The sequence below is a fragment of the Chelonia mydas genome, chromosome 26 (genome assembly GCF_015237465.2).
Source record: "Chelonia mydas isolate rCheMyd1 chromosome 26, rCheMyd1.pri.v2, whole genome shotgun sequence".
NCBI classification, from domain to species: domain Eukaryota; kingdom Metazoa; phylum Chordata; order Testudines; family Cheloniidae; genus Chelonia; species Chelonia mydas.
In genome coordinates this window covers 5,633,139-5,653,696 of record NC_057859.1, presented here as the reverse complement: position 1 = coordinate 5,653,696, position 20,558 = coordinate 5,633,139, and the positions used below count along the sequence as shown (strand labels likewise).

The 20,558-nt window shown below is 52.3% G+C and overlaps 1 protein-coding gene across 6 annotated transcripts in view; it reads right to left on the bottom strand.

The window, feature by feature from the left end:
- Positions 1-456: 456 nt before the first annotated feature.
- BMP1 (bone morphogenetic protein 1) overlaps positions 457-20,558 on the bottom strand; it is an 86,387-nt gene continuing 66,285 nt past the window's right edge. For 2 of the 6 annotated variants that reach the window (XM_043536381.1, XM_027828604.3), the window contains exons 9-20: positions 19,668-19,770; positions 17,820-17,936; positions 17,367-17,512; positions 14,834-15,029; positions 14,185-14,310; positions 13,826-13,986; positions 12,880-13,063; positions 4,369-4,494; positions 3,957-4,084; positions 3,233-3,446; positions 2,311-2,561; positions 457-1,173 (exon numbers count right to left, since the gene is read on the bottom strand). In XM_043536381.1, the coding sequence (XP_043392316.1) occupies positions 1,039-1,173; positions 2,311-2,561; positions 3,233-3,446; positions 3,957-4,084; positions 4,369-4,494; positions 12,880-13,063; positions 13,826-13,986; positions 14,185-14,310; positions 14,834-15,029; positions 17,367-17,512; positions 17,820-17,936; positions 19,668-19,770 (1,887 nt within the window). In that variant the 3' untranslated portion in view covers positions 457-1,038. Of the gene's footprint in view, positions 1,174-2,310; positions 2,562-3,232; positions 3,447-3,956; positions 4,085-4,368; positions 4,495-5,193; positions 5,584-12,879; positions 13,064-13,825; positions 13,987-14,184; positions 14,311-14,833; positions 15,030-17,366; positions 17,513-17,819; positions 17,937-19,667; positions 19,771-20,558 lie in introns of those variants that run through there. The other 4 variants (XM_043536382.1, XM_007066331.4, XM_043536383.1 and 1 more) reach the window with 2 other exon arrangements.

Genomic DNA, 20,558 nt, shown 5'->3' with positions numbered 1-20,558 from the left:
GATCAGGATCTCTCCCAAGAAGGATCCAGCACTGCTGGAACCCAATGAGACAATGGCTTCTGCAAAGCAGGACCCCAGAAAGAAACAGCATTGCTGGAAACCACCACCAGATGGCAGAGGATGAAAGAGGATCCAAAAAGGATCCAAAAGAGAGAGTGCACAGATGGGAATACCTGGATAGCAGGCGCACACCAGCAAGGACTCCAGGCGGTTTTGTTTGCAACACTTTCCATTTATTAGATGCAGACTTTCCAAGTGGGGCTGGAGGTAGTGCATGGCTCCTTCCCGCAATTGTTTTCGGGGCTGTCTCTAGATCAACTGATGTGTCATGAAAGAGGACAACGCTCCAATTGGAGATCAGACTTTTAAAAAGAACAAATGTACATTGGGGGAAAAGGACTCCGAAACATTAGGTGTCTCTCATAAAAGCATCACTAAAACAAAACCCCAAACAGATGAGAGTTAAAGAGGCCGATGGCCATCTCCTTACAAGACAGAATTTTTATTACATCGTTACAACAGATAGCCAGCAGCTTCTGTGCGCGTGCTGGGCTCTTCACTCCTATGGGCTTTGTACATTCAGGGAGCTGAGCTGATACCTGCTTTGTCAAGTTAAAAGGAAAACGTCTGCCATACAGTTGGACTTTCCTGCATTAAGCGATACCTCCCGAAGGGTGGGGGGGGGGTGTTAGGGGAGTTGGGGGATACAATCGATTCATCAACGGTAGTTGCAAAGTGGTTAAGAAGAACATTTGCTCCTGGCTTGGGCGGTGCCCTGCTTCAAAGAAAAAAAAAACAGGCCCAGGAATGGATATTTAAAGAGATAAAAGACATCCCCCCCGCCCTCAATCTGGTCGATGCCAGCAGCTGACTGCACCTTAGCCTCTGTGTGAGTGTGTCTTAGTGCTGAGGTTGACTGTGTGTTTCTCCATCCAGTCTGTCTGGTTCCCCCCACCTCCCCGCGCATGTATTTGTTCTATACAGAAAAGAACCGTCCCTCCAGCGTGGGGTGGCGAGGGCCCTGGTGGCCGTGGAGCCTCATTTCCTTGTGTGCAGAGTGTCCTGGAATTTGGTGCTGGTGTACCGCAGGTGGAAGCCCTTCTTGTTGATGGTGTCGTCCGAGTGGAACTTGATCATGACCGAATCGCCGGCGGAGGAAACCTCTTCCGGGGGCTGGGGGGGAGGCAACGGAGTGGAGAGAGCTGGTCAGGGCACACTGTTTCTCCCTCACAGACCCAGAGGGTGAGAGACTGCAGGGGCGTGAGAGTCTACAGGCTCTCTGGGACGGCTGGGTGGAGCCTTGGCTCTTCTTCCCCTTCCTCACGGGCCAGTGAGGTAAGTTGCTGCTGAGAGAGGTCAGCAGCAAGGCATCAACGACCCTGGAGCCAGGAGGGAGCAGGGCGAAGGCCTGGGGGGCTGACAGCAATGTCTGAATCCCAGGGCAACTCCTGGGATGGGGCAGCTTGCACCCCACCTTGCTTGAGGCAGCGTCCAATGGCAGGGTTGAGCCTAGGCGGCCGTTGGGCGAGCACCATAAGGCTTATCTGTGCACCAGCCTGAACTGGGTTAGTTCCATGGCCACGGACGCTGGATGGGCACTGATTTCGGTTTGCCTTACCCCTCTTTTCTAATGGACCCACATTAAACTGACATATCCCTCCCTAGTCTTAGCCACCCCGCCCCGAGCTCTGAAAGCTCAATCGCTTCCCTGCCAGGGGTGAAGTGTTTCCCGCTCTCCTCCAATGGGCTTGCCGTGCTTTGCATTATCATTGGTTTTTCCAGTCCCTATAGGTTCTTACACTGTGCCCATCTCCACAGTAGCTGAGTGCTACAGCTGGGCCTGTTTTTTCTTCTTCAGGGAATAGTTTATTTGCCAAAAAAGGCATTTTTCAGTCCAAACTCCATCCCCTATCTGGGTTGGAAATCCAGATTGAATTCAGTGAATAATTTTGTCCCAAAACAAATGAAAAAAAAAAAGTAGAAAAAGTCAAAATGGTTCGTTTAGACATTTCAAAACAAACCTTTTTGACTTTTTGTTTAAAAATGTAGCTAGATTTGCTTAAACTTTTTTAAAAAAGGCTGAAGACCACTCCAAACCGTAATAAAACCACTGGGGAAAAAATTAATTGTGGGTCAAACAAAAACATTTTGTTTTTCCCCTGGATTTTTCTGTTCAGCCACCAAACTGAACAATCAATTCTTGGCTCAGAGCGCACGGTTTCGCTCCGGGATGTGGTGCAGCTATCCCTGACTTCTGGGGCCAAGCGGGGGTGAGGGTGGGAAGGAAGGACGACAGCAGGGAAAGCTTACCCCGGATCCGCAGTAGCGCCCCAGGCGGGGCGCTGTCCCGTCATAGCCGTCAAAGAGCTCCATGTAGTCGTACCCACAGTCGGCCTCCTCCTCGATCTCGAAGGTCTGGAAGATGAGCTCCACCCCGTAGCCCTCCTCCGCCACAATCACCCACTCGCAGTCCGAGCCCCCGGGGTAGTTGTTGTCTCCGAACTGAGCGTGTGAGTAGAGGTCCTTGGTTTTCACCTCAGCTCGCATCTGGCCCCCGCAGACTGGAAGTAAGAACAAACACGTGTATAGCAAGGAGGTGAAGAAGGGTGCACACCTATTGCCAGAGAGGGTCATCTTCTTTCCTCCCTATTTCCTAATGTCTTCCCTCTGGCAGCCACGGGGGGCCTCTCTCTATCCCGGAGCTCACCAAACACCCACCCCATCAGCTCAGCCTCTGGTCCCATCCAGCCTTTGGCCTCTCTGCTTAATCTGCCAGCCGTGGGCATTTTTTGCACAGGGTCCACTGAGCAGCCATGAGATAGACGGCCAAATGGGCCATGCAGAAGTCAGTGGCTCCTTGTCCCATCACTGATCGCCTGAGCCATCTGCCCCGCAAAAGCGTGACTTCAAAAAGAAACATGGCAGCTGCTTTGCTTGCTCCTCTCAACGTTGCTTTACTATCAGCCGGTGACCCCTAATCTTTCTGTTCTTCTCCTCCCCTTGATTCTCTCCACACATTTAACACATTATGCAAAATACTGAACCGCGCCAAGCCTTGGAGTCTTTAAAGCACCACAGTTCCTAGGGAGACACAAGGGTGAAGTGGGATAATATTCCAGCCCCTCTCTTCTGGGATCAGAGCTTCACACCTGGCCTGACATCACCACAACTTTCCGGAGTTTTTAGGTACCTGCCACTGAACCAAACACCAAGCAAACAAAAACCCGGTTACCTGTTGAATAGGTGGCCTGGAAGCCCTTCTTCTGGACGGAGTTATCGGAGAAGAACTTGAGGAACATCTTGTTGCTGGTGGAGATGACGGGGTCCGGTTCCTTAGCCCCACAAAACCTGCCCAGGACTGGAGCCTTGGCATCTTTCCCATTGTAAACCTCCAGGTGGTCATAAGTGCATTCCTGATGACCCTCAATATCCAGCTCTGTGAAGGTCTGGGAAGACGGGAGGAGATGGAGGGAAACTTACAGTGATAGTAGGTGGCAAAGCACCGAAGTTCTATGGATCTCAAGTCACAACAGTGATAGGGGGCCATTCCAAGTCCCATACACATCTCTGGCTATGCTATTAGGAGCCACGTTAGTCTGGATGCAGCCGGCAGTTTCTCTGTGCAGAGGTCACCTTGTCTGCAATCTACTCCCATCCCATTTGACTGTTCTCAAAGCACCATTAACAAGAAACGTCCCCTGGGGATGTTACTGCATAATTGTCCCCTTCCTCCCATGTGTGTCATGGCTCCATTGTCCATTAGAGAGGCTATCCACCTCCCTGCACAGCATCTGGCACTGGACATAGCGGGAGAGAGGACAATGGACTCGACAGACATTGGTCTGAAGCAGACTGGAAATTCCTAGGTGCTGTATCCTTCACACGGGGACCGGTGGCTGCGGTCGTTATATCACATGTGTATTTTTCTGCTGCTAGTCCCTTGCGCTATACGTTACCAGTTTGACGCGGTGCCCAGGTGTGGTAGTTATTGCCCAGATGCACTCTTTCTTGCTCGGGTACTTATCGGGCCAGTTCGGGCTGGTGATGGTACCAGTGATGGACGTCACCTTGTGATCACAGCCAGCTGCAGGAAGAGAATCCCAAAGGAGTCAGCCAGGGGCCCTATCCCCCAAAGGATCATTTCTCTATCCTTCCCCCACCTCCAAAACTCACTCGCCTAACACTCCCAAAGGGCCAGCTAAGCTGTTTATCCCCTTGCCAGCCCCTTGTTGCTGGGAAAAATGAACAGATGGGGAAACCTGTGCACGGTCCAGAGGAAACTGGCAGCAAACACTTCAGAGACCTTGTGCACGGAGAAGCCCAGCAAGGCAACTGGACCTTCCCTGCTGTCCTGGGGGATAAACGTACCTTCTTTGCAATCGTGCTTGTTGTCGTGCAGCACAAAGCCGCTGCGGCACTGGCACTGGTAGCTGCCGAAGGTATTTAGGCAGTCGTGCTGGCACCCCCCATTGTCCTTCGAACATTCGTCTTTGTCTACGGAGAAGAAAAGAAGCAGTCCGTGGTTTAGCCGGGCCTAGGTATTGTTCCCTGCTGGGTTATGGTGAATCGCCAGCATTGCAATGGACGGCCCTTCTCAATGGGGTGAAATCTAGGGCAGCTGAGCCGTTCAGAAAGGGCCAGACTCACCCCCAGTGCAGAAGCCTCACTCACAAGGTTCTGTGCATTGCAAAATCCCACTTAAATTCCATAACTGAATTGGTGTCCAGTGCCTCCCTGTGACCCTTCTGCACTGGGGTGAACATCAGCTTAAGGGACCTCAATCCATACCTCCGCCTGTTCGATGGAAACATCTTCCATGGAGACAAATCGTGCCAACTAAATCATACCTCACTCACTGCTCTCAGACTCTGAGTGCTGTGCTACTGAAAGTCCCCGGACCTGGACTCGAAACATTCAGCTATCAGTGGAAGGAAACTATCAGACAAGCAAGTTCTTATTTCCAGCAGCAACCAGATCTATGGGCCTGACCCTTGCTCTCACTTCCACCAGAGTGAATGCAGTGATTGAAGCACAAAACTAGTGCAAGCGAGAGGAGAATCAAGCTCCGTGTCTACAAATCTTGCCCCGTGCTAACTCCATATGGAAATCAATTCAATATATATGGGACACAACCATTACCTGCTTACTGTACAGACGGGTAGGTAGAAAAACAGACACAAGGACAACCAAAGATGCAAGAAAGACCAGGACATGGTGTCCTTCTTTACTTATCAATAGGAAATGTCACAGACACAATAAAAATTGGAAATAAAGGTCAACTGGTCAATGACAAACCAGAGGAGTCTAAAAACAATGGTGAATAAAAAAATAATAAGGCCAACAACCAGTTCTGTCAAGCAACGAATTTGGGGCCTGGGCGGCTCTCTGAGCGAGGCTGTGAGCTAGGACAGAACGGAAGGACATTGGTTCCCTGTTCCCTGGATCCTTTGGAGGGGCAGTGGTGTTCCTGAGGAACTGAACGGAGGATTGGCCGAGTTCCTTTCGGGCCTCGTATTCTTTTCTGCAGGCGGAACTTCAAGCCGGGTGGGCGAGCTTTCGGGGGCTGCGGCTGCTGCTTCGTTTCTGAAACGACAGAGAGAGAAAATGAAAACGAACCTGTGCTGTCGTGCCAGGAAGGAGAGTTGGACACCAAGGTAAGGGAGCCAAGGAAAGGGCTGGGGGGGCAGAGGGACATGCAGAGAGCGGGGGCCATACTCAGTAGCACGTGTTACAGAGCTGAGCGAAAGGGGAAGCACAGACACAGCTACTGCTGCCAAACTACAGGAGAGGCACAGCACAAGGGGAAGGCGCCAAGATCTCCCGGAGCCCACTGAGTCACACCCCACCAGTCCCCTTTGGCTCTTGAAAGCAAACTTTAGCTCCAGCATTAAGTGATGGATGGGCCAGTCGGGAGGAACTTTCTGGTGCAGCACCCCCTCAAGGCGCTTGGGGGAGTGTTCCTGTCAGGGCAGAAGCGTCTCCTCCTTTCCCATGTTATCCTACATTCACTGGCCTAACACAGCTCTAGCTCTGCATAGAGAAGAATGCGAGGAGGCAGAGGTGAGCTGGCAGACTCCAGAGAGGTTTGAGACAAGGGAGTATTGGGAGCAAATTGGCCCTTTCAAGCTATCAGTCAAATAAAGTCTTCGCTAGGTGTCACCTGCTAAAAGCCAATACGAATTCCACATCGTTCCTGTGGGGAACATGAGCATCATGGGGGATAGCCCTCCAGATAGATAACTTAGAGGGCACAGGGTTTGCAAAGTGTTAATTTGGAGGAGGTTTTGGAAGACCATATTTGAGGGATCGTTGTTTGTGCTTTGGGCACCTGGAATGGGATGGTGCGTGGAGATGGGAGGAGGCAAAATCCTCTCGCCTACCCACTTACCTCCGCTCCGCCGAACCCTGGCTGCAATTGTTACGGGAAGGACCTGCCCCTGCACATGGCAGAACCCCCTGAAAGGCGACGTCGTCTCAAGGCTTTGGAGCATGTGTAGGAAGGCTGGTTACTTAGGGCTCCCCATGGGCTTCCAGTTGGGAAGGTTAGATGATCTTTTTGGGCAATTTCTTTGGCTGTAGGACAGGCCAAGAGGCCGTGCGGTGACGCAGATAGTGCACTGGACTGGCAGCCAGGAGACCAGGGTTCTATTCACCAGCTCTGCCACTGACCTGTGTGTGTGACCTTGGGCAAGACACTTCCCCTCTCTCGGCCTCTTGTTTCCCCTCCCACCCTTAGCCAGTCTTGTCTAGGTGGTGAGCTCTTTGTGCAAGGACTGTTGCTCTCTATGTATATGTGCAGCACCTGGCACAGCACGGCCCTGATCTCGGTTGTGGTCTTGCGGCACCACTGTAATACAAATAACAATAACAGGACAGTTAAGACTGGGCATTTGGAGATTTCCACTTATGGCAGATCCTGACTCTGGGGTCAGACAACCAAGTATTAAAAATGGCAGTAAGTTGGCCCCAGCCCCTGGTCTTGCAGTGGGCTCTTGCGTGCACTACCTGTTCAGACTGTAAGCCCCCAGGAGCTGTGGTTCTTTTAGCCCTGTACTGTGCCAAGCATACAGTCAGGGGCTTAAACATCAAGAATGATTAGTCTGCAAGAAGCACCTGTTTCTAGTCAGCGAGTCAAAGAGTCTCCTGAATTTAGCCTATAAGCAGCATCTCACCTGGAGCCTCAGGCATGGGAGACACCTGGCTTCCTGGGGGGTGTTCTTTTCCCCACAAGACAGCACAAATCCAGGAAGGGTTTGCTGGAGCAAAAGGCTGGTCTTATGCTTAAGGCATCGCACTGGGTCTCATGGGATCCAGGCTCAGTTCTGAGACTCCCCATGCGGCCTTGGGCCAGTCACTTCACCTCTCTGCCACTGTTCCTCATCTGTACAACAGGGGCTTAACAGTCCTTCCTTCGTCTGTTTAGATTGTCAACTCTGCAGGTCAACTCTGTGCACGGGCAGTGCCTAGCACAATAGGAGCCTGGTCTCAGTTAGAGCCTTTAGGTCTGCTACTATGATACAAAGACTAGCAAAAATCGCGTGACCGTTCTGTCTTGTGGGGAAAAGAACACCCCTCAGGAAGCCAGGTGTCTCCCGTGCCCAAGGCTCCAGGTGAGACACTGCTTACAGGCTGCATTCAGGAGGCTCTTTCATCTAGACATGCATGCGAGGCTCTGTTTAGCACGATGCATGGTCCAATTACTCTTACGAGCCTGGCTGCTGTTAAGAACAGGTGTGACGTGCCATTACAACCCCTTTGTGCAACGGTACGTACCCCCTTGTTCTGACCGCCCACTGCTGCACATAGCCAGACCTGTTTCCTGGAAGCCTATAACCAGAAAGCTCAAAGTTCATGATGCAGCAGAGGAGGGGGCTCTGAAAGGCCTAACTGTACAGGCAGCAAACAGAGCAGGGGAGAGAAGCGTTTCAATCGAGGCTAGGGGTCTGCAAGGGAGACTGTGTGTAATAAACCCCCTTCAGAAAGGACACCTGGGATGGATAAAGATAAAAGAAAGAGAATTTGCATAGGAAAAGAGCCCACTGGAAAGCTGTCTTTAGTAACTGTTTATTCTATCAACTCGTTCATTGAAAATAAATAATCAGCAATAACGATATCGTCTGACATTTATCCTGAAGGTTCCCAAAGCACCTTACAAACTCTGGGCCCGATTCTGCTTTCTGTCTGCACCCAAAACTCCCACTGCACTCGAGCGATGCAGCATTGGGCCGTATACACCCGTTTGTATCGACACATACCCCGATACCACGAAAGCACACCATTGGCCAAAGCACGTGCTTAAGTCCCACTGACTGCCACTGTTAAGCATGTGCTTAGGTGCTTTCCTGGAGCAGGGCCACATGTAGCGGTGATGAAATCAAGCCGCCACTGGGGTGGAGGGCAACAACCTAGGCAGATAACACTGCACAATAGTAATGAAGGGCCAGAAAGATACCTAAGCCCAAGAGGTACCGAATCACACAAACATACGGCAGTGAAGCAATGCCCCGGTGTGGAAGGGACATTAGAAGGGGAGCTTACCTGAGCACTGACACTGGCAGCTCCAGTGGAAATGGATAAACACCAAGACTCTGCAGCACCTGCTAAGGAATAGGACATTCCAGCCAATGTCTTCCGTTCGGCTGGTCAACAGCTGCTGTTCCACCACGGCTCTTGATCTCATTTACTTGTCTAATGCACGCACCCACATTAACCCAGGCCGTCAGCTCTGCTCCCAGCTGGTGCTTTCTCAGGTAGAATCCAGAGCGATCTGCCTCCTGCCAGCTGCCTCTGGTTATCCCCAGTTCCCAAAGCAGCCCAGAAGGTGAGGAACATGACTCAGTCACAAAGACGGGAGGGCTCCTTCCTGCGCAACAGGACAGTGGCAGCCAGGCTTTGCTTCCGGCCTGAATCGGGAGCATGAATGGCCCAAGAACTCCAGAGTGGACCAAGGGAATAGGTATACCTCTAGAGAGGAGACCAGCCAGCCAAGCAAACATCTGGGAGCTGCTCATGGTTGGCCCTGCCTGGTGTTGGACTGTAACAATAGAATATTCTGGGAGCAAATAGGGGTGATACGCCAAATAGGGAATCCAGTTCTTTTTGTGTCCTCCAGCTTCATCTTGCTGTGACCTGAGTGAAGAGACAGAAGGGATATTTTTATGGCCTCATTTGCAGTGGGCACCTCTGGTAATCCGCAGCCTGAGGACGTTCCAGTGAGTAGAGCCCATGGGACAAACTGGGGGCTCCCCGAGAAGTCACCCACGGTTCCCTAGTTGCCACAAAATGTGAACAAGGGTGTGTAGTGGCCATCGCAGTTATAAAGCCATGGGTCTGAATTGTTCTGTGGGCGGGTAGGCACGATTTGGGAAGTCTTTGAGGAACGCTGTGTTTCTACAATGGCAGATCGGGCAGGGGAGCAAACAAACACCAGGCACATCTAAAGGCTGAAAAGGACCTAAGTTCGCACCTGGGATCCTGCAGCCCCTACCCACCCAAGTAGTGCCACCAAAACCAATGGGTGAAATCCTGACCCTATTGAAGTCAATGATGAAACTGCCGTTGACTTCAGCAGGGCCCGGATTTCATTCACCTAGGTGAGTAAAGGATCCAGGAGCAGGCCGTTAAGCTAAGAAGTGGAGGAGAATAAGACACTTACCCGGATGCCTTGGCAATCCTGCTGGATGATCAGCTGCTGAGGCTTATCTGAGGTCATTCTTTGCTGGATGGTGGCGATTCCTGCCAGCTGGGCCAGGCCAGATTACCTTACTTGCCTTGTTTTCATTAAAAAAAAAAAAATAAAGCAAAAATACCATACCCGAAGCCCGCCCATTGGCTCTTCATTCATTCCAGCCAGCTGCAGAAGGCCTTGATTAACGAGTGACGTGATGGCTCGACAGGAGCTGCAGAAGCCCTGTTGGGTGAGTTCTTTGGAACGTCTCCTGTGGCAGCATGGGATGGGGCAGGGCACTCACTAGGAGCTGAAGGAAATTCTCTGAGCTTTGAGGGCAAAACTGCTCAGGCAGACGGCTTGAAGGGGCCAAGACCTTGAGGAATCTTTCTCTGGCCCCGATTCAGGAATGCCCTTCGGCATATGCATACGCTTAAATCCATGCCTATTCAAGACAGTATGTGCTTCCCTTTAAACATGTCCTTCAATCGCCTGGACTTCACTGGGACTTCAGCATGCGCTTAAAGATAACCGTGCCCTAAACATGTATGAAATGTATCAAAGGCGATTCGCAGCTGCAACGTAATGAAGGGACCTCAGGACAAATCCTGCCCAGACTTAAAACCTGTCCTAAGCAAAAACGAACTGGGGTCCTAGAGCCAGCCCCGGAACTGGTCTTCCACAGAGCTACGCTGATTTACATCAGCTGGAGGGCTCGCCCAGGAGTTTGTTTTTTTAAAAAGAAGCGGATAAAGGATTTCCAAAAGCTAACGCTGCTTTCAAGGCATTGGTGTAGGAAAGAAGAGAAAGACACACAGGAAATAAGCAGGTAATGGTTTTTACTGGAACTGTCCCAACATTCCCTGTCTGCTTTAAAGGAAGGAGACCCAACCCAAGGAGCGTAGGCAGCTGAATGGCTCCATGGATCAAAGATGATTCACCTCCGTGGCATAATTAAGGGATCTCAGGACTAATCCTGCCTAGATTTAGACCCTGTGCAATGCCCTAGACTTAGACCAGGTGCAATCCCATTGCCGCATAAGGTATAAGCCAGGGATCCAAATGACCCTGCATAGCCAAGAGAGTAGGACGGGTCAATATCTCACCGCTGTTACTAGTCTAGGAAAGTAGTGGGAGTTTTTAGTCCATTCTAGATCAGCGCACATCCCAGCAGGAGGAGGAAGAGAGGGGACACCCTCAAGCAGAGAAGGCGTGCCGATGCTTTGCCACGTCCCCAGCGTGGCAGGAGGAGGGACAAGTGGCAAAGGCATTGAGCAGAGAGTGGCATCATCAAAGCAGAGCCAGGGATTGGGATGCACTGCGGGGACAGGCAAAGCAGAGGAGGCGATGCGAGGAGACACCCGTAGCCAAGGCGAGAAGTGGCCCACTCGGATAGCTCAACTTCCTTGAAGTTGTTATGATACAATAATGCTAGAGAATGCAGTGCCCTGGGAAGGGAAGGCCATCACCAAGGGCAGTCAGGGGCTAGGGCAGCTCATTGCTTTCCCAGGAGTTGTCCCTTTAAATGTAGCACAACTAATCAGACTGCAAGCTCTTTGGGGCAGGGCCTGACTTTTTGTTCTGTGTTCGTACAGCGCCTAACACAAGAGGTCCATGACTGGGGCGCCTAGGTGCTACTGGAATACACATAATTAATAATTACAGACACAAATGACAGCACTTAGATATCTGCGGTCTGATTTGCAGAGGTGCTGAACACTGGCAGGCCCCATTAACTTCATCCGGCCCGGTGGGAGCTCAGCACCTTTTAAAGTCAGGCAAACAATAACAAGTGGCTGTGCAGCCCTGCGCTGGTTCTGTCATTTGCTCTGGCAGTTTTGCACCTGTCATTGACTGCAGGGGCCAAAGGCTTAGAGGCGGACTTCAAGGTCTAGCCTTGCAAGTGAAACAAAAAGCGTGTGGGCTTGTCTATTCAGAGACCTAGCGCGTGGCAAGCTGGAGTTTCAAGCAGCAAAGTGCCAAAGTGCAGTAGGGAAAGTTTAGTGCATGGTAGCAGGGTCCACACAGCCCCTTAGTGTGCGGCAGGCTGTAGATTCACACCCCAGCTGGCCACGCACTCAGTCTTTGTGTAGACAAGCCCTGTTTGCATCAATGCCACTAAAAGCTTCCCTAGCTGGGAGTGGACAACGCCCAGGCTTCCTGCGTTGGAGGAATAGTCATGTGGGGAGTTTCTTTGAAACCAATGAAGGCCCATAGGCATGAGCTGGCATAAGGCTATGATAGCTGGCACGTATCCCTTACTTAGAGCTTGCCATCCCCTGTCTGCCGTATGGACATATCCTTAGCCACACGCAGCAGTCAACGGGAGCGGCGGCCATGTTGCTGACAGCCGAATTTAGCCCAGTGCGTATAACTCACCCCGGTAACAGCGGAGCTTTACGTCACTGCTGAACTCGGCGCAGAGGGATCCACTGGGGCTGCCCGGGCTCATCCCAGGGGGTAGCTGGCTGTATCTGACACACACAGGGCTGCCCTCACTCATGGTGAGTCCTGCCTTTGTGCCACTGACTGCCCTAGCAAACCAGGCGTGAGCGAGGGTGGCGGAATCAGGACCAGAGTAAGCCACGAGGCCCACATCCTCGAAGGTAGTCCAGCACCGGACTCGCAGTGTTTTAAATGGGAGTTCAGTGCCTGAATACCTGAGGATCTGGGCCGAGGTACACTAGGCTAGATTCCCATCTCCAGTACGCTGGTGCAGACCTGCAGCCACTTCAGCATCTTCTGGATTTACCCGTGGAACGGGGGGCAGACTGCAGCCCATACACTGTACACGCCCCACAGCATACAGTGATGCCACAGGAACTGACTCCAGAGGAACAGAGATTTTGCCTATTAAACGGAGATAGCCTTAGTTGTAGGTTTGTTTTTTTTAATTTCCAGTCTTCAGCTGGTGTAAATCAGTGTAGCACCAATGCTAGTTTTCACCAGCTGAGGATCTGGCCATTGCTCCTAGTTGGAATGAGCTGCAGAACCTCGAACATGTTTCCCCACTCCTCCCTGGCTCTCCAGTGCAGCTGCAGCTGGAGAGGGGGAGGCATCTGCATAGAACTTCCTGGAGGCAGCAGAGTGTCCTCCAGTGAAAGGGGCTGGGGACTGCACCCTCTAGGCATAGGTAAGTGGCTGGAGGTAGTTAGCGATAGGGTGGGGGTGAAGGGACAGAGGACACCCATGCCGCAGGCTAGTGGGTCTACCTGAGAAGAAATGGGCTTTGAAGCCCTTCTTGGAGACGGTGTTGTCGGATTTGAATTCGATCCTCATGTTGTTGTACTGGGAAGTGATGACGTCGGGCTTCTCGGCACCGCAGAACTTGCCGTGCAGCTTGGAGTCGGCCGACAGCCCGCTGCGCACCTCCACGAAGTCGTATTTGCAAACCTGCTGGGGTGAAGGTGGAGAGGACAGACAGAGGAGCCAGGCTGAGATGGGGTGAGGAGAGGCAGACAGCAGGAGCTGACCAGCTGCTCATCTGGAGCAGGGCTTAGAGCACTGAGCTCAGGGCTTGTCTACAGTGGGCAGAAAGTGACTAGCAATGGGGGGAGGCAGGTCACGATTTACAGCAGTGCACACATGCATGCTAAAGCTTTGCACCAATGTATCGGCCCTAGCTAGACAGTGGCTGGGAGCTGATGCTGGATAAATTCAGACTGGAAATAAGGGGTACGTTTTCAACAGTGAGAGTAACTAACCACTGGAACAATTTACCAAGGGTCGTGGTGGATTCTCCATCAGCTGCAATTTTAAAATCCAGATTGGATGTTTTCCTAAAAGATCTGCTCTGGTTCAAACAGGAATGAATTTCAGGGAAGTTCTCTGATGATCACTATGGTCCCTTCTGGCCTTAGAGTCTATGAATCTTGTGCAACAACCAACCTGGTGTAGAAAAGTCCCTCACGTCCTCTGAGAGCTACTACATTGGCTTTGACCCACGCACTTTCCAGGACGTAGTAACACCATGAGAAATGAACATCTGACCTCCCTCTACAGCCATGCCTTCCCCCAAGGCCAGACCATGCATGGAGGGGCTTAAAACTTTGCGAGGATCTGCACCCGGAGACGCAGAAGCTGGTCTTTTGCAGGTGGTGGTGAGGAATTCACAAAGGAGGAGCTCCTCCCATAAGGAGATGGGGCCTTGGTACTCACGTCATTCCCCTCAGTCTCGAAGTATTCGAATTGCAGTGAGATGCGGTACTGCGAGGGCGCCACCAGATGCCAGACGCAGTCCTTGTTGGGCGGATATTCCTTGGGCCAGCCAGGGCTGGTGATGGAGCCATTGAGTCTGGTGAGGAGGCCTCCACAGGCGGCTGAAGGGTACAAAGCATGGGAGCATTGGCCAGGCTTCCCTCCTGCGTGACACTTTGACTGTCCTAGGCCAGGCACCACTCAGAAGCGGATGGGTGTGCTGAGCAGTGCAGGGCTAGGTGCAGCGGGGAAGAGCAGTTACAGCTCTGGAGCGGTCAGCAGGGTCAAGGGAAGGGTCCTGGCTGCCCGTAGATACTGACCCTCACACCGGCGCTTGTCCAAAGCCAGTTCATAGCCAGGGTCGCAGGCACACCGGTAGCTGCCCAGGGTGTTCACGCAGCGCTGCTCACACCCGCCGTTGTTAGGCTGTGAACACTCGTCTACCTCTGCAAGGGGACAAAAGCAGAGAAAGGGTTTGGGAGCGGGACACCTGGAACAGGCTGCTAGGGACACGTCTCGGTGCTGGCCAGCAAGGGGGGCAATGCCACTCTCAGAGCCCCCCATGGAGGACAGGAACCAAGCTGGGCGGGGGACTGCAGCCCCAGTCGGGCACTCAGGAGAAGAACTGGGGAACAGTGGCCTGGAAAGAGAGAGGCCTCTGAACGAGCTAAGCTCCTGGCCAGTTGCTAGAGGGTTGGACCGTACCTTGGACTGGGCTTGCTTTTGGTCCCTCTGCTCCAGGAAACCCAAGGATAAAGGCTGAGATTTTAAAGCCAAAGAGCTTCCCCCAGCTGACATGGGGGAAACAGCTCAGCCTGCCCCTTTCCCACTGGCAAGCAGAGTCCATCCGCCCCGGCTTGCTGTGCCAAGCCCACTCCATACACCAGGAGGCTCAGAAGAAAGGGTTCGATTGCCACATGAGCTCTAGACGCCGCCAGCAGAGGAGAGGCGGAGGCAAAGCTCCGGTACCTTTGAAGAAGTTGACGGCGAAGCCAGCCTTGTTGATGGAGCCGTCCGAGACAAACTTCATCCACAGCTTGTTGGAAGTGCTCTTGATGTCGTCGGGCTTATCGTAGCCACAGTACCGGCCGATCAGGCTGCTCGACTCGGTGCTGCCATCCCGGATCTCCAGGTAGTCGTAGGCACAGCTGTCATGCCGCTCGATCTGGGATAGGGGGAGCAGGCAAGACATCAGTTCACCGGAGGGCTCCCAAGGATCCCTCAGCTGCTCAGGGGCCTGATCAGCCAGACGGCAACTTCACCTGCTGAGGTTAGCTCCCAAATCCAGTAGCAATGGCCCAAACCATTGTGGTTTTACTTGGCAGCTCTAGCTCCTTCCAGCTAATGATCCCAAAGCAATTCAACAACAGCCCCAGCAGGCAGGGGTGGTACCATGACCCCCATTTTAAAATTTGGGAAACTGAACCACGGAAGGGACTTGCCCAAGGTCACCCAGCGGTCAGTGGTAGAGAAGGGAGTAGGACCTAGTTCAACTGACCCAAAGGAGAAGCGTTACAGGTTCAGTTAAGGTGCGAGCAATTTCATACCCCAGCCCACAAACTCGACATGCAACCAGGCCTGAGAGCTGTAGACCAGGTGTCTGAGTGGGGGTCATGGTACTGCAGCTACAAAATGGAAGTTGGGGTGCACGGTTTGATTCTGCTTTCCCGTGAAGCACTTCTATACAGGTATGATCCTAATGCCTTCAGCAGGGATGCCTGATTTACACCACTGTGAAAGCACAAGCAAGCCCACAAGGGGTAGGTAAAGAGCATGTAAGGGCACGTCTGTGCTAAGCGTGGGAGGCGTCACTGCAGCACGTGTACCTGGGCTAGCGTCCATCGAGCCAGCTTGCTAAAAACAGTGGTGAAGACAGGGCCCCACAGGCTAGCAGCCCAAATACAAGCCCTCCTTGGACCCCCGGTATGGACTCGCCTGCGCTAAGTCAAGTCTCCTCTGCTATTTTTAGCAAGCTACCTCAATCACAGCTAGCACGGGGAGGGCACCCCCTGCTGCAATCAGACCTCTCCACTGCAGCGTACATAGACCCTGAAAAGGCAAATGACGCTTGCCTTGGCGGAGCTGTTCCAAGGTGGGGCTGAGGTGCAATTATACAACTCACCGCCCCCTTCGGTTCTGACCACAAGCCCATGCTGGCTTCCTGCCGCTGTAGAGCTGAGCTGGGCAGAAATCCTCCAGCGGGACCATTTACTGTCGGAAAATATCGATTCAATGGAATCGACACATTTCGCGTTTTCTCAATATTTTGGATGAAAAATGATCGGCACGTTTTGTTTCGAAAAGGCAAAGAGCTATATTTCAATTAATATCATATCAGAGTCAAAATGCTTCCTTCAGAGCCAAGCCCTTCGACAAGGTCATTTCGATATTAGCACAAAACCATGTTTCTGAAATTTCATTTCGTGGGAATTTTTGGAAATTTTGACTTGTCGATGTGATTTCGGGAACAAGGAAATTTTGCAATATCAGGATTTCCCAGGGGATGGAAGTTCTGACTGTCTCTGCAGGCGAGCTTGCCGGTAGGTTTCTCGTTGCTAAGGAATGCTGTTCTAACGGGAAGAGCCACTGGGTGACTCCGGATGAGTGCCGATGACTCAGTTTTCTGGCTTTGATTACGGAGTGGAGGCATGTGGTGACTTCTGTGAGCCTGTCTGTTGTTGGGTAAGAGGAGGGGATTGTGAAAAAGAGGAGAGTGTGCGTTTGCTGCAGCCTAATGGGAATTGCTGTTAACAGGAGTGAGGCGTGATCTAGGGCAGTGCTACTGAAAGTGGTGGTCAGCGGACCGGTGCCAGTCCGCGAGCCATTGGCTGCCGGTCTGCGCGCACATTGGGGGAAAAAATGCCGGTCCCCCACATCAGATAGCTAGAGAAGCACTGATCTAGGGCTCAGATTCTCAGTGCTGCCAAAAGGATTTAGAAGGGGTATAAACAGGATAGGGAATCAAGCATTCTGCGTTATAATCCCGACACTGACCTGCTGAATGACCTTGGCCAAGCCACTTCCTCTCTCTGTGTCTCAGCTCTACCATGGGCAAGATAGCAATACTTAACTCTTATATGGGGCTTTTCCTCCAGGAAGCTTAAAGGACCATTACCCCCATATGGGGAAACCGAGGAAGGGAGAAGGAAAGTGACTTGCCCAAGGTCACCCAGTATGTCATGGCAGAGCCAGAAATAGAACCTTTAATCCTAGCCTGATGCCCTATCCACTGGGAAATGCTGCCCCCTCACCCAGCCTGCGAAGATTAACTCATTAATGCTTTGGAAGCGCTTTGAGATCTTCAGGCAAAAGGTGCTAGTGAAGTTTTGGGTGAAATCCCAAGAGGTGTTGGGCTCCTGCCAGCCTCAACAGGGCCAGAGAGAGTCCCAGAGGCTCAGCATGTCTCAGGATCCGGGCCACGGTGAGCGTCAAGGCTCTGTGTCCTGTCCCCATTGCCCTGCGCGCACTCACAGTGCGGGCTGGACACTCATGCGGCCCATACCTCGAACGACTGGAAGGTGAGCCCCACATGGAAGCCCTCAGAGATCGTGATCTTCCAGGTGCACACTTTGTTGGGCCGGTATTCATCTGGGTAGTTCGGAGACTGGATGTGGCCGTTATCCTTCTTCATTTCTCCCCCGCAGATGGCTGTAAGGGAAGGTAACGCCAGCCCAGCTGTAAGCAGCAGGGTGGCACTTGCCTGGGGGAGAGGTGATGCTGCTGCCAGGACCGGCCCTCACATTCTGGGGCAGCCCCCGGGGGAGAAAGTTATCTGGAGGGCCTGGGACCACCCAGCCCATTCCCAGGAGAAGGCTTAGCACTGACAATCCTAATCAGCCCTCCCCAAAGAAAAGCAACCCTTAAGATACCGCGTGGAATCTCTCCCCCCATGGAGTCATCTCCCTCCCTGCACCAACACGAGCGACCCAGCCAGTCCCGGGGGAGAGCCCGGTACCTTCGTAGACGGCGAAGAACCCTTTGCCGACCCAGTTGCTGCTGCTGCGGAACTCAATCCAGAGGCGGCTGTCGGTGGAGATGATGGGCTCGGGGAGCTTATTCCCGCAGAACCTACCTGGAGAAGGACACGTGCTTTATTGGGTATCTCTCGACGGCATTTACTGCCGGCTGGCAGCGGCTCACTCCCTCCACTGTCGTTGCAGAGCAAAACATTCGGCAAGGCAACATCGCTTCCTGACAATACCTGGTTGGCCCTGGAACGCGGCCAGTTTCGGATGGGAAAATGGCCATTCTATGGCAATTTCATAAACACCTGATGTTTCCGGGGCGGAGGGGTGAAGTGGCCCAGAATGTAAGGATGTGGAATTCTGGGGAACATTTATGTCATCATTGTCATAGAGATCAAGTTCTGGGGCTAGAGCAAGTTACCAGAAAGGCCCCCACCCCGGGGAAACCCAGTTTGTTCCTGGGTAAGGAATTCTGCAGGCCCCTATGTTGGTTGGCTCAAAATAGCTTGTGCAGCCATAAGTCTGAATCAGCCATTTTTTAAAGGCAACGTGGGCGAGTGGGCGAGCTGGGGACTAGCAATCAAGTAACTCCTGGGTTCTGTTCCCAGCATTGACTCGCGGTGGGACCCTCGGCGAGTCTTCGAGGGCCAGATTTTTCAAAAGAGTTTCGCGCACGAGGGCCGAGATCTTTGGAAAATCTGGCCCGTCATGTCTGTCTGTGTCTCTGTTTCCCAAAATGGGGAGACTGACTTGCCTGCCTGCCAGATGGGCCATGTGGATTAGGCTAATCTGCTAATGGTCACATGCAGCGCTCACGTATGCAGGGGTCATTCCACTGAGGTCGACGGAGTTGCACTTGCTCCATTTGCAAAGCACTTGGAAGATGTGGGTGAACATGGGGGTGTGAATCGCCATCATTGGATGTTCATAAGAACAGGCTAAACAAACACCTGTCTGGGGTGGTCTAGGTAGATTAATCCTGCCTCGGCACAGGGGCATGGACTAGTTAGTGTTTCTCAACCTCTTTGATACCAGGAACTGGCTTTCTGCCTTCCTAAACTGTGTCAGGGAGATCTCAGGGACTGACGCCGGTCCTCAAACCAGTCGTTTATGAAACTGGACTAGATGATTCCTTGATGTTTAATAGGCAGCAGGTTTAAAACCAACAAAAGTAAGAATTTCATCACACAACACACAGTCAACCTGTGGATCTTCTTGCCAGAGGATGTTGTGAAGGCCAAGACCATAACAGGGTTCAAAAAAGAACTAGATAAGTTCATGGAGGATAGATCCATCAATGGCTATTAGCCGGGATGGGCAGGGATGGTGTCCCTAGCCTGTGTTTGCCAGAAGCTGGGAATGAGCGACAGGAGATGAATCACTAGATGATTACCTGTTCTGTTCATTCCCTCTGGGGCACCTGGCACTGGCCACTGTCAAGACAGGATACTGGGCTAGCTGGACCTTTGGTCTGGCCCAGTGTGGCCGTTCTTATGCCCCTTCCAGCATTTTGTTCCTATGATTCTGTGAGTGAGTTTCTGATCTCACACTCATGTCAATTGGGATTATCCCCATTTGAACCAATGGGGTGAGTGAGAGGAAAACCAGGCCCAAGACACTGGTTATTCTGCCTACTCTGGCTGACGGCATGTGGATCATTCAGCATCGCTGTGGAAAGTTCCTTGCCACAAGCAAATAAAGCAGAGAAGGCGGGGAATGTGGGGAGGGAGAGCATACTGGAGCGGGGAGTTAATGGTGGAGGAAGGGGTCATTAGAGGGACTGACTTCCAGCTGCACAGCATAGCTTGGCCCGCCTGCCCGAGATTCCTGTTGGTTACCTCGCTGTGTGGCCTTTCTCCAGAACCCGTCTCTCACCTCCACGTAATCATACCAGCACAGCCGGCTTCGGTACAGATCCAGGGACGTGAAGTTCAGGATGATCTGAGAGGGAAAACAAGCAGAGATTAAAACACCCCCACCACGGAGGAACAATATGGTAACACACTGCCCAAGTGAGTGCCTCCTCCCCCTCTGATGGCTCGTCCATGACAGGATAATAGCCTACTACTGGTGCCAGCTCACAGAGTTACTCCTTGAGCTGATGTGGTATTAGCCTGTGCTGCATTACTGAAGCTCCCAGGTTCAAACGCATCCAGGAGATCATTAGGCCATTCCAGCCATCTCCCTCCAACAGGCTTCAGGGGGAGTGAGTGAACCCAAAAGCAGCAGGAGGGCTTTCCACTGGGTGCAGTCATGAACTAATCGCATCCTCTGCTCAACTAAAGTTCTTTCATCCACCGCAGGTATCTCTAGTAGCCACCATGTCCAGATGCCACTTTGATCAAAGGCCTGCACGCCTCCAGAAGTGGCTAGACACCCTACAGGGGGTCCGACTTGCAGAGGGGGATGCTCAGCACTGTCTGAAAACCACGGCCCATTCAGGCACTTCAAGTTGGGAAGCTAACAAGTGAGGTACCACTAGTCACAGGCCCAAACTTCCGAAAGCAGGGCATTTGCACTGCAGCTAGCCCATGGCCCATCCGTTATTGTGATCACCCCAGGCAAGTATCGTTAGGCGCTGCAACCGCTGGCTGAGGAAAGCGGTCAGTTAACACAGGAAAGTGTTCGCAGGAGGCCGCAGGCCCTGGGTTTAGCTTTGAACGTCAGGGTGGAATAAATGGCAGCAACTCCAACGGAAAGAGCAGACTTTCGTTTGATTTTTGAGGTGG